The sequence below is a fragment of the Gavia stellata genome, chromosome 3 (genome assembly GCF_030936135.1).
Source record: "Gavia stellata isolate bGavSte3 chromosome 3, bGavSte3.hap2, whole genome shotgun sequence".
In the NCBI taxonomy this organism is placed as follows: domain Eukaryota; kingdom Metazoa; phylum Chordata; class Aves; order Gaviiformes; family Gaviidae; genus Gavia; species Gavia stellata.
Window position 1 is genome coordinate 25,930,002 of NC_082596.1, and position 14,713 is coordinate 25,944,714.

Genomic DNA, 14,713 nt, shown 5'->3' on the forward strand with positions numbered 1-14,713 from the left:
TACAACTGCACGGCCCATGAAGAACAGCTGCTGATGGAGGAGTGCGGTCAGAGATTCAACGTGGGGTGAAAGCCAGATTCCCTTTATTTGCAATGGACTGAGCTTTCACTGCTAAAAACGCAAAACCTTCAGGCTGCAGCATCTTTTGCTGGAATGAGAGGAAAATCCACCAGCGGCAGAGCTGGGGCAGATAGGAGCAGTAGGAAGAAGTGGAGAACGGGGGACAGTGGGGGAAGATCAGGAGAGGAGAGCAGGGAGGCTCAGCACAGGGCAAAGGAAAGCAACATGGAGAAGCAGAGGAGGGTGGCTTGTGGCTGCCAGCAGCAGCAGTGCCATGGTTCCGGCAGGAAGACGAGAAGGCGGTCCGGAAGAAGCAAGGAGGGAACAGGACAGGTAGGGTAACGCAAGCTTGTTGCCATGCTTTGTCCATGGCTGTGAACCCTAGATAGGTTGGATGAAACCATTTGGAGAGTTGACACAAGTCTTATATTGGGGGATGCACCTCTGAAAAGCCAAATGAAAAGGGCTGGGTAAATCCTCTTGCAGAAGACAGCTCCGCTGCTGTCTGCTGCATGACCAGCGCAAGGAGGATCTGTGCCCCACTTAGGGGATGCTTTCCTGCCTGCCCCAGGCTGCCCCACTTATGTTGCCGGTTCTGCCTGCCCATCGCTGCATTTTCCTAGGTCCCAGCCTGGCACCGTGCTCCTCTCAGGCTGGTCCCCTCTTGGTGGCTGTGCAGATTTTGAGAGGAGAACGGTCTCTGGCTCTTTGCTCCTGTGCTTTCCCTTCCCTCTGTGATGGGTGGCAGGGCCTGCCGCAAGGCTGCCTGCTAGCTGGGCCCTGACGCATCCCATGGCGAGACCCCCGCTTTCTGCCAAATTCTCCTTCTTGAGAGACCCCTGCTTTGTTCCGAGCTCTCGGCAGGCACATAGCCGTGGGAATACGGAGAGCCTTAAGGAAGATGATTAGCATCACCGGCGTCTGCCCATGCCCGAAACCACAGCACCCGCAGCACCTAAACGCACCAAAGCGTTGGCTGGTTGATGAGGAGCGGTACCCGAAGGGTGGCAGCGAGACGTGCAGCATCTCTCCCTGGCCCTTGTGTCCGCTTCCCGCGTGGAGTCCTCAGCGAGGAGGGAGCAAAGGGACCCCCAAGCACCCGACCGCGGGGTGTCCCGCCCCGCCGCGGACCGCCCCGCGGGGGCGGGCTGGGTGCCCCCACGGGGGCACCCAGCCCGCCCCCGCGGGGCGGTCCGCGGCGGGGCGGTACCCACGGGGCGGGGCGGGCTGCTCCGGGCCGAGCCCGCCCGGGTGCAGTCCCCGCTCCGCGCCACGCCGCCGCGCAGTCCCCGCGCCGCTCCGTGGGCCGCCGGAGCCGCACGTCGGGCCGCCCTCCTCTTCCTCCCCACCGCCGCCGCCTCTCGCTATGAATGCACGCCGGGCCCTGCTCTCCGCCGCCTTGCTCGCCAGCCTCCTCTGGGATTTACCTTGCTGCCTCCCGGCTTCCCTCCCCGCCACCTCGGAGCTCGCCGCCTCCTCCAAGGGCGGACGGGGCCGCAGGGTGCCGCGGTCCCCACGGGAGAACCGCCCGCGGCAAGGGGGACACGCCGTAGGCCGGGCGCTCCCACGGGCGGAACCCCACGAGTACATGCTGTCTCTGTTCAGGACTTACTCCATCGCGGAGAAACTGGGCATCAACGCCAGCTTTTTTCAGTCGTCCAAGTCCGCAAACACCATCACTAGCTTTGTAGACAGGGGACGAGGTAAGTTTTGCCTTCCCCCCGCTCCTCACCATCCTGCCGGGGCTGCGGGCGCCCCTTCCCGCGGCGCTCCGCGGTGCGCGGCTGCCGTCCCGCGGAGCCTGGCGCTGGGGAGGCGGGGAGCGCACTGCTTCGGTCACTGGTGTTCCCCCCCCCCCGGTATTGCAGAAAAGTGGTAATCGTGGATCGCGTTGTTTTAAAGCAAACTGCCCCGCGGCGCTAAACCCGGACGCGGCAGCCGTAAAGGCTGCGCGCGAGAAACACGCGTGTTCTTCTCCGAATCATCACGGGGTGGTGGGAAACACGCCCCAGCTTTGCAGGCGCACTTTGGGTGTAAATGCAACCTTGAAAAAAAAAAAAAAAATCGCTCTTCTGGTTTCTTTCCGTCTGCCGAAGAAAGGATCGCTCTTATCGCTGCGCCTGTAAGGCAAATAGGAAGTTCAAACTGACCGAGGGCAAACATTTGCTGCCCAAAGCTGCTTTCGCGTAGGGTCGCTTTATCGGGGTTACCTGGAAGAGCACCAGCCCCGTTTGAAAGCGCTGGGACCGGGACGCAGCAGGCTCCGCTTGCGGGGTGAGCCTGAAGCCCAGGTAACTCCCGGCCCCGGGGCTCGGCGGCGGGCGGCCCGGGCTCGCCGTCTGCCTCGGGGCCGCATCCTACGTCCTTCAAGCCTGGTGTGTGCGGGGCTGGCCCTCAACCATTCCCGCTCCGGGGGTGGCAGAGGGGTCCGCTCCCCCGGGCCCGCGGCTGCCCCGCGGCGGGGAGCCCGGAGAGGGGAGAGGACGGGGCGGGCGGCGGAGCCCGGGGCCAGCCGGGCCCCAGGCCTTGCCCCCGCTCTCCCCGGGCAGCACCGGTGCCGCCGGGCTCCCGGGACCCCTCCGCGACCTGCAGTCCCGTCCGGGGCCTTGCTTTGCTTTCCTCTCGTTGTCTTATCGCTCGTACTCGGGGCAGCGGGTGGAGATTTCTCGGCGATCCAGAGGAAAAGAGAATTTCCCTTCCCTCACAATGCCCGCCTTTTTTTTTTTACATTACCCTGGTTTGTGAGCCATTAAGGACAGACTAATGAACAGGTTCTTAATGAAGGTTGTGCATTCTTTCCTTCTCTGCCCCCGTCCCCTGTTTGAAGACCCTCCCCTCCGTCCTCGCCTCCCCCGCGGGACCCTGCCCGTGTACCTGCCGGCGGCTGGCAGCGGCGTCCCGCAGCTGCCGGGAGCCGGGGAAGCACGCCGACCTCCCCGCTTCCCAGCCCTTTCAGGACAAAACGCAGCGCCCTGGAGCCACAGGAGCCGCTCCCTCCCCAAACCAAGCCGGACCCAAAACAACCCTTCCGCCGCCTCCCCGAGCCGGTAGCCTCTCCTCCTCCCCGTCACCCACGGCTCAGCTCCCTGCCCCATCGCCCTCCGCCCCACCCGGCTCGGGTGGTCCTCCCCCGTGGAGGGGGCTCGGCGGGGCTCTTCCCCTCCCGCCACGGTGCCCGTCGCGCTCCTCGGGGCTCGGGTGGCTGCGTGGAAGCGCCCACGGTGGGTGCCGCCCGCGGTCGGAAGCGCCCCGCCGTTTCCGAGGGGAGAGGGGACACGGGGTTTTGCTTTCCACCTTCGCCGTATGGGGGTTGTTTTCTTCGTCGCTGCTATAAAGGGGGTGTGGGGGGAAGAGGACTCGCTTTCTAGAAATACGGTTTCGAGAGTTCAGCCCTCAGAAACGAGCTGTCCCGCTTCCCCCCCCGGCGAGGAAACGGGGTGCTAATTCTACGAGCCGCGGGGAAATAGAGCCGCGCTCAAGATCATCTTATTCTTGATAACCAGAAGAAAGACAGTTAATTTAACAAATTTAGCTCATCTCGCTGCATGGGAGATTCTACTCCGGGGGAAGTGATTTGCTAACAGAAGTCCTGGTTTGATTAAGGAAAAGCCTCACTTTTCCCCATTGATTTTGATTTGATGTGTCACAGGCTGTGACCTTCTGCTGGACCTTCTGAGGGTTGCTTAGCATCAAGCCACTGATTGGAGTATTTCAACTCAGTGATCTAATTGAGTGTTCATGTCATAACATATCAAATATTGTCTAGTCTCCCATAATGAAGCGGACCAGCCAATGGCACATCACCAAAAAAACTTCAAGAGAGCTTCCGTTCCTCTGAAGTGGTAGCTATTTTACTGCCCACCTCCCCGTGGGCTCCTAGCCCAGTTAATTGGCGAGCTGGAGTTGTGCTGATGATGAACAGTCTTTGCTCAGGGAAAGCGGGGAAGGGTGGGGGGGGGAAAGTTTCTGTCAATTCGTTTGCAGACAATATTGCCGCCCAAATTGACCCAATTTGGTGGGCTGCTCTTCACCTCAGCGGCAGCTCCGGGGGAGACGGCTGTGGCCGTCCCTCCCGCCCGCACGGCATGCCTCATCGCAGGATTTCGGGGGGACAGCAGCCCAGAGAGGAGCGCGAAGCAGCTCCTAGTCCTGCCGGGAAATGCCCTTCCCGCGCGGCGGGGGCTGCCGTGCCTGCGTGTCCGTGAGAGCGTCCCGCGGGAAAGGCAGCTCGGCTGCCGGCTCCTGCCCGCAGCAGCCCCCGGCCGCAGCAGCCCCGCGGCCAGCCCGTCCCACCGCCCCTCCGCAGCCGAGAGGGGCAGAGCGCTTCGGGGCGGACACCAGCGACTGCTCCTCTCCGCCTCGTTTCTCTCCTTCCCCTTGAAGCTAATAAGATCGCTTTCAGGCTAGCTCAGGAGGACGAAAGCCACACTACTGCCTTATATATATACATATTGCCCCCGCCAGCGGTAGAAAAATGGCACAGAAAGGGGGAAAAGGGTTTGCGATTCCCCCTTCTCCCCCCCCTCCAGCCCCCTCCTCGCTCCCCCTTGTTACGGTCGCAAGATCAGACAGGACCTAGCTGAATGTAGGAAAATTACTGTTGGCACATGAAGTAACTCATTAAAACGCAGATGGTGCTCTCGCTGGCCTCAGGACCCCCAGCATTGGAGCTCCACAGTAAGGCAGGACAATTAGGAGCCGCAAGGACTCCACCAGGCAGAGGGAGAAAAAAAAGAGAGCGGGAGGGAGCTGGAGAAGGGAGCTATAAACAAGCAAATCCACAGCTAGCAAGAAACGCGGCACGGCTCGGAACAAACAGACAACAAAAAAGAAATGGCCGGGGTGCGAGGGAGCGCGATTTTCAAAGGGTTCTCCCGTGGGAAGGGAATGCCACAGGGGCCGGCTGCCGTGGGTTTACCTTTTCCTTTTGTGTCTGCAGAGATGCCCGCAGCCGCGGTACCGCGGCCGGGCTCCCGCACACGAGATCTTGAGCTCCGCGCCTAAGGGATGGCGAAACCGAAATGGGTCGAGATCGTCTCCTTTTTCCCTCCCCGTTTTCTTTGTGCAGTTTCGTGTTCCAGTTGAGAGGCAGCTGATTGAGATGGGCAAGGGTCCGACCATCGTTATTTTGCTCTTGCCATTAGGGTCGGGAGGGGTGTGAGGAGAGGGGGCAGGAGGAAGGGGGGATCCCGTGTGCAGAAGCTGGAAATAGCCCGGCTGTGCATGTGGCAGAAGAAAAGAGCGTAAATCCCACTTGAAGTTCATTTAGTGCAACATGTTTATGCAAAACAGCGGGTTTCTGGGTGGACCGAAAGCTGCAATATAGTGTAATGTGTGCAGCGCCTTTGCCCAGGCAGTGTTGTCGTTGGCAGAAGGAAAATGAAATATAAGCAGGGAAGTATTTTAATGGGGAAGGAGGGAATTCACAACTGTTAATTATTTGGTGACCTTGTATTCGATTTGTTTGAGCCCCTTATAAAAACACTAATGCAGACCAGACGGCCGGAGCACGGCAGCGAGCAGCCGCTTCCCATCCCCGCCGTGCGCCCGGGGAAAGAGCGAGCGGCCCGGCCCGGCCCGGCCCGGCGGCGGGGCCTCCGCGCCCGCGGAGCCGGCAGCGCGGGGCCAGGCGGCGGTCGGGGAGCGGGCTGCGGCTCCGAGATGCCTGCGCCTGAGGGATATTTAGGGGTTTGTTTCCTTCCCCCGCCGCGCTGCGGGAGCTGCGGGAGGGAGCGGAGCGCTGCGCGGGGCTGGGGCGCGGGCGGAGCGGGCAGCAGCGCGGCGCGTCCCCTCGGAAGCCGCGGCCGCAACGCTCGTCTCTCCCTCTTGAAAATCGGGGGTTTCGGGGGGGGTCCTTTTGGATTTTTTTGTTTGTTTTCTTTCGCTAAGACGCGGGGGTTTGCGCACAGAAGCGCAGCGGGACGGGGAGGGCGGTCTGGGGAAAGCGGAGCCCGCAAGCGCCGGGAGACGCAGCCCCGCGGCCGCTCCGCGGCACAGGTAGCTCGGCGGGGCGGTGCGCGGCCGCGGAGCCGCTCTGCTAACGAGAAGGAGTAATTAAAGTCTATCAAGCCATTCCGGTGGCTCCTGATTTATTTTTTTTTTTTTTTTAATTTTTAAATCCAGAAGCCCCCCTGCGGGGCTTGCTAAGAGGCCGCGTTTAATTTTTTTTTTTTTTTTTTTTTTGAGAACGGTAGGACCGAGCTTTCCGCTCCGGGGGTGTTTAGCTTCCGCCGCCTGCGGGGCGATGCCGTGCCGCAGCCTGGGCTGGCCACAACCGGGAACCGAGCGGCCGGCGCGGAGAAAACCCGGCGCAGCCCGGGGCCAGCCCGGCTCGGGTGCCCGTGGCGGGCGGCGGCGCGGCCGGGCTGCTCGGCGCTGGGCACGGCAGCCGGGCGCCTCGCTCTCCTCATTTTCCTCCTTGCTTCGTAGTCCTGTAGAGAAAATCCCAGCCGATCGGAGAAATGCTATTTTCCTTGCGATTTCGGGCAGGCTGGAACTGAGGTTGGGCGTCCCTGCGTGCCTGAAGTCTGGTTTCTGAGCGAAAGGGGACGTTTCAGTCCTTGCTAGTCGTGGCCAGATCTGTATGTTGTGTTGCTGTATCCCGGCGCTTCCACATACACGGCTCAGAAATATCCGCAAAGCGTCCCCTCGCTCCATTTCTTAGCTGCGAGCGCTGGGAATATTCAGTCCGATTTTCTCAACACGAATAATTTTGGAGGAATGATTTCCCCTCGATCGAAATATTTCGGGTAGCGAAACGGCCGCAAACGGGGGAGAGGAAGGGGTCTCGGTTAATGTCTGTTACAGCAGGTAACCCCCCCCCCCAAGGAAGTCCTGCTCCCCCTCGGTGCGTCTCTTGGGGCGATGCCGATAGACGAGGGGCCCGGAGCCCCGCGGGATGCCCCGCGGGTGTTGTGGCGGTCCCTCTGCGCCCGAGGGCCGAGCATCGCCCGTGGGAACCGGGGAGGCGGCGGGAAGCGGTCGTCGGCAGGGGCGAGCCGGGGAGAGGGGCGAGCCGGGCAGAGGGGCGAGCCGGGGAGAGGGGCGAGGGCAGGCAGCCTTCCCGGCGCAGGTACGGTAAAGCGGTGATCAAAGGTGTATCGCAGCCAGGTGCTTCCTCGCTCCCGGGGGGAAAAAAATGGAAACAGCCCTCCGTCAGCTCGCCGGGGTTTTGGCAGGGTTGGGAACTCGTCCGAGGAAGGTGTGGTCTTTCCCAGTTACTCGACAGCGAAGCGAACGAAACATTTAAATCTAATCACCCGGTCGTAATAAAAAAACACGGCGAGGAAGGCGCTGGGAGATGCGGGATTGAAACCCGGAGAAATACCACACATGGAGAGTCAGCCCCTCGCTTCCACAGCTCGGGTAATGCTCCGAGAGAAATACCTGTCAGCCTTGCGGCTCTGAGGACAACGTGTGGGCAGTCCCTCGCAATTACGAGGGATAAATGTTTTAATTTCCAGATTATTGCTAAGCGAGCGCCTGCAAAGGGTCTTTTAAACTGCAAATGTGCTTTTGGTTTGCGAGTTTAAATACGGCTTGAAAGAGAATTGGGAATGGGAAAATTCTTCTTGAATGTGGTTTGGGTATAATTTGCAGTGATGTAAAGTTAAGATCTGAGCCCTGATGAATTGGCCGGGAGCCCAGTACCTGATCTGCCATGAAAAGGGAAACTTTGCGTAGCCTTCGTTAACCCCCGGCTCGCCTCAAAGCCCAGGCTGCCGCGAGAAAGCGAACCCGGGAAGCGGGAGAGGGTTCACACAGGGAGTTAACGAAACGTCCCAACCCAGTCATTCATTGAACCATGGAGAAGATAAAAACCCCGCCACTGCAAAGCGGAGGAATTCGGGGAGGAGGCGGGCGGGGTCCCGCCGCAGCCCCCCCCCCCCCCCCCCCCCCCCGCCCGGCCCGGCCCCTGCCCGCCCCGCGGGAGCGCAGGGCACGCGGGCTGCCCGGGCTCTTTGGGAAGGGCAGAGCGGAGCAGGGCTGCTCTCGTCCCCCACCGCTGACCCATGCTTAAATTCCAGATAGGTCTACTCCCTTCTTCTGCCCCTCCTTCCCTCTCCCAATATTTTGTCTTGTCCCGAAAAAATAAACAGCGGAGAGTCGAAATAAAACTAATACTTACTGCACAACTAACAATCATCTAAATTAACGTTACAAACACACCTCTCCGGTGTATTTTCTGCAATGTGGCTTTCCCCAGCCCGGCTGGATGTGAGATGACTTTGCTGCTCTCTCCAAATATTTCGGTAACGGGAATAACGATAATGACAGCCTCAACTGGCCTGAGAAAAAGGCAGATCCCGAGCTGGCTGTTAGAAACCCCGGATTTCACCCCAGCTGCTCCTTGGGTTTAAAGGAAAACTGAAGAGGACAAGTTCCGATCAGTGTGTCCTCCTCACACGGAGGGAGAGGGACAGCCCGGGTGTCCCCACGCCGTCGCTGCTGCCGCTCTTTGTGTGCTGGGAAGGCGGCAGCGTCGCTGGAACAAAGGGTCCCCAAACCAGACCCCTCTCTCCCCGGTTTGCGGAGGCTCCGGAGGTACCGCTTTCCCTCCCCGCCCTCCGCTGCTTTTCCCACCCTCTCAACCGCGCTGGGAGCGAGCCAGTACTGGTTTAGGATTATGTATTCATCTGGAATTATTAGGTTACAAGAGTGAATAAATAGCGTTTATCTGATCGGATTCAAAGCTGCTTATTTGAAACAACCGGCAGCCCTGCCCCTTTCGGGGAGAGGAGCGGGAGCCGGCAGCTGCAAGAATCAGTGGGAGTTTTTCAGCGCAGAGTCGGTGCTGCCTAAACCCGGTTCGGAGACCCGCTTGCCCGGCGACACATTTCTCTGCCTTTTGGCCGTGTCCCCAACGTGCCGTGCCACCGAGCCAGCCGGAGCGGCCGTGCAACGCGTTCAACCTCCGCCGAGCTGGAGCTTCAAAGGGTGCTGCTGGGGAGCGCGTTGCAGGCGCACCCTCTGAGCAAGCCTCTGACACCCGCAGGACCGCTTCCCCCCTGCCCCGCCGCATGGCAGGGGTCTGCAGACCCTTTATAAACCGCTTTCAGCAGCGGGGACCCGCGGGGAATTCAGCCTCTGCCCGCTTCCCTCCCGTCTAATCCGCACGCCTGGATGTGACCCCCGAGGGGGCCGAGTCCCCGCGGCACAGCCGCCCCACCTGCGTGAGGGCTCCCGGCGATGACGCGCTGTTATCTCCATGTCCCCCCACCCCCCTGGAAAGGGCTGCCCCCTCCTCACTGCCGGGCAGTGCCACCCTGCTCCTGCACCCCGGCAGGGATGCGGGGCCCCCAGCGTGGGGGCACCGGCCAGGAGTAGGACGGGGAGGCGGGTGGGTGGCGTGTCTGCTCCGGAGGGACAGCGGGCTGGAGGCAGCGCTCCCCCCACCTCCACCCCATCGCGACAGGGGAGTACCAAACAGGGCGAGCATGTCCCTTTGAAACCAAGGCTGAGTCCCGCCAAGCAGAGAGCTGGCTTAAAAGCCGAGCGGTGCCACCGTAAAGCTGGGCCCGGGCCCAGGCAGGGGGGGAAGGCGCTGATCTGTTTTCCTCGACGGTCGCTGGAACCGTTGGAGGGAGGTGGGAGGCAACTCGGCGGGGCCAGGAGACCCGTCTGCGCCCGGTCGGATACCCGGGCATCTGACAGATGCTGGGCGCAGGGAAAGCCAAACGCGAGACGGAGGAGGAGAAAGGAGGAAGGAGACCCGCGCGTTCCTGCCTGAGGGACGCACATCCCCTTTTGTCTGAAGCCCCCAGTCCTGCCCGGAACCCCCTTGAAGAAGGGACAATGGCCCCAGAGCTCTCCTGAGCTGCCATACCCTCCTCCCGCCACCCAGGCGCACCTCAGTCCCCGGACACAAGCGTGTGAAGGGCGGAAAAACACCCCCAAACCTACAAGGGACCCGTGGGCCAAACCCTGCTCCGCCCTTGCAGCGCCGCCGAAAACCTCCGGCGCCTGTAGGCAGCTCCCGCTGGACTTCACTTTTCTTTTCAGCTGATCTACAGAGCAGCTGTTGTCGTCACCTGGGGCTGTGACGACATTTTTCGGGCTCTGTGTGTGTTTTTCGCAGACTTCCCCCCCGACCCCCCCGAGGGGGGTGCGCGGCCGGCCGGGCTGCCTCTCGCTCCCGGCTGTGCGCTCCTCGCTGGGGAAGGAGCAGGCTCGCAGCGGGGAAACCGCCGCGCCTGAAGCGGGAGGCGGGGGCAGGGATGCGGCAGGCCTGGGTCCAAACTCCCCGGGATGCGTGAAGGGACTGACCTATTTTCGCACGGCTCCCCCCGGCGCGCAGCCCCCGCGGAGCGCAGCGCGGCCCGGAGCGCAGCTCCGGCCCGTGAGCTCCTTCTCCCCGACCGACCCGCCGTGCCGCGCCGGGGGCGGGGCGGAGGGCCGTGGCCCTGCTCCGGCCTCCGTGCCCCGGGGGCAGGGCAGGTGTGCGGTGCCCGGCGGGCACCCAGCTCCGCAGCCGGGGATGCCGCGTGGGTGCGCGGCGCGGCGCGACCCGGGCGGGCGGCGGGGCCTCCCACGACGGCTCCCCACGGGGCGGGAGGGATGCGCTCGGCCGGCACGCAGGCTCCGCCGTGGGCCCCCGTGGCCTGGAGTGGACTCCTCGTCCACGCTCCACCTCCCCGTTGGCGTCTGGGGGAACACGCAGCGACGCAGGGCGATTTCCCTCTATTCTAATCCGCACTGGTTAACTGCACGGTAATCCGCATTGATTTTTACATTGCCGTGGCGCGTCTGAAGGTCTTGGTTTGCATAAATCATCCCGTTGTCCCTCCTGCCCCCCAGGAGGTTCCCCCAGACCTGTCACGTAGAGCCAAAGTTGTGAAATACACTGATTAGGAATCGCAATGACCTTTGATATCAATAAATAACAGGGGGCTGTATATTTCTTTAGATTCCGTTTCTAACCCTGGAGCGGGCTGAGCTTGGAAAAGCGGCGAGGGGCTGCTGAACAGAGGCTCCAGTGACACTTTTACTATTGAAATCTACACAAGCTTTACTAGCTTCTGGGGAAACCCAGGGGCTTTGGGAATTTTTGTGTTTGATGGGTTGTAAACATTTTATTGGAAAGCAGCTCAGGGGAATCTGGTTTGCTTTCTGCGCTGCAGTTCGCACACCAATGTGTCAAAAAAGAAGTCCAGGTTTTTCTCTTGGAGGAAAATATGTATGTGTTTATGTATGTATGTGCGCGTAATGTACATGAGCACACAAACATTGCCAGTCCTACGAGGCTGATGGGCAGAGGATGTGCTGGGAGGGCTGCCTCTGGTGTGGCAGAGCGATCTCCTGTCTGATGCGAGTCCTTCCATACCTCCTCTCCTTCTCTTCTCTTCTCTTCTCTTCTCCTCTCCTCTCCTCTCCTCTCCTCTCCTCTCCTCTCCTCTCCTCTCCTCTCCTCTCCTCTCCTCTCCTCTCCTCTCCTCTCCTCTCCTCTCCTCTCCTCTCCTCTCCTCTCCTCTCCTCTCCTCTCCTCTCCTCTCCCATCTCCCATCTCCCATCTCCCATCTCCCATCTCCCATCTCCTCCTTCTCCGCGCCCTCCCCTGGCCCCGGCTCGGTCCCGGCTGCCGGCGGAGCCCCTGGGCCCGGTCCGGGGGCGGCCCCGGCTGGGGCGCGGGGGTGCGGCGGGCGGGCGGGAGCGGCCCTGGCCGGGCAGGCGGCGGCCCTGCCCGCCCTTCCCCTCCGTGGAGAGACCTCTCGGCAGATCCCCCTGAGCGCAACTGACTGTAATTATTTTTTATCTCGCAGACGATCTCTCGCCCGCTCCCTTGAGGCGGCAGCAGTATGTGTTTGATGTATCGACCCTCTCGGAGACGGAGGAGCTGGTGGGGGCCGAGCTCCGGCTCTTCCGCCGGGCCCCCCGCGGCCACCCGCCGCCCGCCGCCCCGCTGCACATGCAGCTCTTCCCCTGCCTCTCGCCGCGGCCGCTGGACTCCCGCGCCCTGGACCTGCGGGCGGCCCCGGCCGCCGGCTGGGAGGTCTTCGACGTGCGGCAGGGCCTGCGGGAGCAGCGGCCCTGGAGGCGGCTGTGCCTGGAGCTGCGGGCCTCGGCGGGCCGCGGGCCGCCGCGCTGGCTGGACCTGCGGGGCCTGGGCTTCGGGCGCCGGACGCGGCCGCCGCAGGAGCGGGCGCTGCTGGTGGTCTTCACCCGCGCCCGGCGGCGGAGCCTCCTCGGGGAGCTGCGCGCCGAGCTGGGCGCGCCGCCGCCGCCGCCCGCCGCCCGCCGCCCGCCGCCCCGGCGCCAGCGGCGCACCGCCTTCGCCAGCCGGCACGGCAAGCGGCACGGCAAGAAGTCCCGCCTGCGCTGCAGCAAGAAGCCGCTGCACGTCAACTTCAAGGAGCTGGGCTGGGACGACTGGATTATCGCCCCGCTGGAGTACGAGGCCCACCACTGCGAGGGGGTCTGCGACTTCCCGCTGCGCTCCCACCTGGAGCCCACGAACCACGCCATCATCCAGACCCTCATGAACTCCATGGACCCCGGCTCCACGCCGCCCAGCTGCTGCGTCCCCACCAAACTGACTCCCATCAGCATCCTCTACATCGACGCGGGCAACAACGTGGTGTACAAGCAGTACGAGGACATGGTGGTGGAGTCCTGCGGCTGCAGGTAGCGGGCGGGACGCCCCTCGGCGGCAGCCGGGGCTGCGTCTGGCGGAGAAGCGCCGGCGGCGGCGAGCGGCGACGGCCCGCGCCCGCCCGGCGCGTGGCTGGGGCGAAGGGGACCGGCGGGCGGCGCGGAGCGGCGCGGAGCGGAGCGGCGCGCGGCGGCGGCGGCCCCGGCGCCCGTTTCCCGCGGCGGCTGCCCGCGGCGGCAGCGGGGGCTCGGGCGGCGCCTGCCCGCGGCTGCCGCGCGGGGAAGGGCGAGCGGGCAGGGCAGGCGGCGAGGCCCCCGCCGGGTCCCGTCCCGGCTTCCCGTCCCTCCCCCGGGGTCTATCTGGCCATCTGTCCTCCTCCCTCCGAAGGTGAAGGCAATTTACCAAGTACAAAAAGAGTCGGGGGAGGGAGAGGGAGCAGACGGATCCCTCTCTCTGAAGTCGCTCTGAGAAGGGCTGTTTCGTTTCTGCCCTCTCTCACATTCCTGCAAGATTACCAGCCAGAAATAGCCTACGGCCCCCCACCCCCCCAAAGGGGAAAAAAAAAAAAAAAAAAGAAAGAGAAAAGGAAAAAAAAAAAAAAAGAAGAAAAGAATCGCTCAAGATTGTAATTACCAGTTAGGTTTTATTTTAAGACAGCAATGAAAAACTGTGAAGAGCGAAGTGTTACAGAAGGCACAACCTGGGTGGATTGGAAAGGAAACTCCTCCGGATTTCACGAACAGTGCGAGGATGCCAGTGCCAGATGTCTAGGTAGCTCTAGCTCGGCAGCCCTCGCAACCTGCAGCAGTATTACACGCAAATGTTATGCTGGAAAAGGCGTTTTATGTAAGATTTCTGTTTCTTTCCAAGCTTTGGTCTCAGCTGTGGCTTCACCTGAGGAAAGTGCACTTCCAAGCATGCCTAGCCCTTTCTTAATGTAACTATTATGTTCGTAGTTTCAGGCTTTTCCCCACTGATTTCTAGAATTGTTGGCATATCTGGTTTTGCAGAGCTACAAACTGGTGGAAAAAAAAAAAAAGAGAGAAGAGAATAATAATATAAAATGCTAATAAAAAGACTCGACCAGGAGCAATAATTTAAAATGCACATTTTGCTTTGGATGCACTGTTGTTCATATAAAAGTTGTAAATATTTGTTTATTTAAACAGACTGAAAAGTGCAAAATGGAGATGAACAACATGCATTTCTTTTTTTAATGTACAAAACATTATATGCACTCGAAATGTTATAATTTCTAATATTTTTAAAAGTTTATATTTGAGTTGTACAGAATTAAGCATTAATCAAATATTTCATCGTTACTTAACATTATCGTTTCCCTAAGATATTATTACAAGATTTAAATTCTGTGCTAATAATGGAGAAAAGAACTTTTTTTTTTTACTGTCTACCTCACTATAATGCAAGTATTTACAACTCTAAAGTTATCTGAGGTAAATTAATATTCAGAACATTTTTACAATACACCTTTACTGGACGATACTACAACTATTACTGTATTATTAAACTTTTTTTTTTCCAAAAAGTCAGCTTGCTTTTATATGTTCTATTATTTGGTTAAGTAATTCTGAGTTCTCAAGTAAACATTGGCTCCAGTTCTAAAATGCTGCAGAGTTGAGTTGGAGCAAGTGCCACTTTAAGACGTACCTAAAGCTGTTCCTCCTATCTGAAGACTTTTTGTACTCTCACAAGATCTTTAGTTTCGTCTTTGGTATATGCCGGTGGCATAAAGCTGCATTATGTTTTTATGCATTTTATGCGATGATTACTGTAAGTGGGAGAATGCGTTAAGGGGAAGACTTCAGGCAAACATTTGTAAATCGCATCTGTACTGGGCACATTTATATACACTGTATGATGATGATGAGCAAAAGACAATGAATGTTTTATAAATGATATTTATTTTGATGCAATGGGTAATATATTTATTAAATATTTCCTGGCTATCTCTTAGATAATGAAGAACTATTCAATGAGTAGCTGTTTCAGTAAGAGAAGGATTCCCCTCCTCTCTCGCAACACTGTGCAGAAGGTGGTGCAGGC

General features: G+C 59.9%; 1 protein-coding gene across 1 annotated transcript; it reads left to right on the top strand.

Annotated features, from left to right (window-relative positions):
- Positions 1-1,426: 1,426 nt before the first annotated feature.
- GDF6 (growth differentiation factor 6) lies at positions 1,427-12,685 on the top strand. Its single transcript, XM_059815615.1, has 2 exons — positions 1,427-1,763; positions 11,820-12,685. Exons 1-2 carry the CDS (start codon positions 1,427-1,429, stop codon positions 12,683-12,685), a joined length of 1,203 nt encoding a protein of 400 aa, XP_059671598.1.
- Positions 12,686-14,713: the final 2,028 nt, after the last annotated feature.

Coding starts and splice junctions, on each gene's coding strand:
- GDF6 (XM_059815615.1), top strand. CDS start 1,427: ATGAATGCACGCCGGGCCCTGCTCTCCGCCGCCTTGCTCGCCAGCCTC. Junction 1,764..11,819: donor CTTTGTAGACAGGGGACGAG/GTAAGTTTTGCC, acceptor TTTATCTCGCAG/ACGATCTCTCGCCCGCTCCC.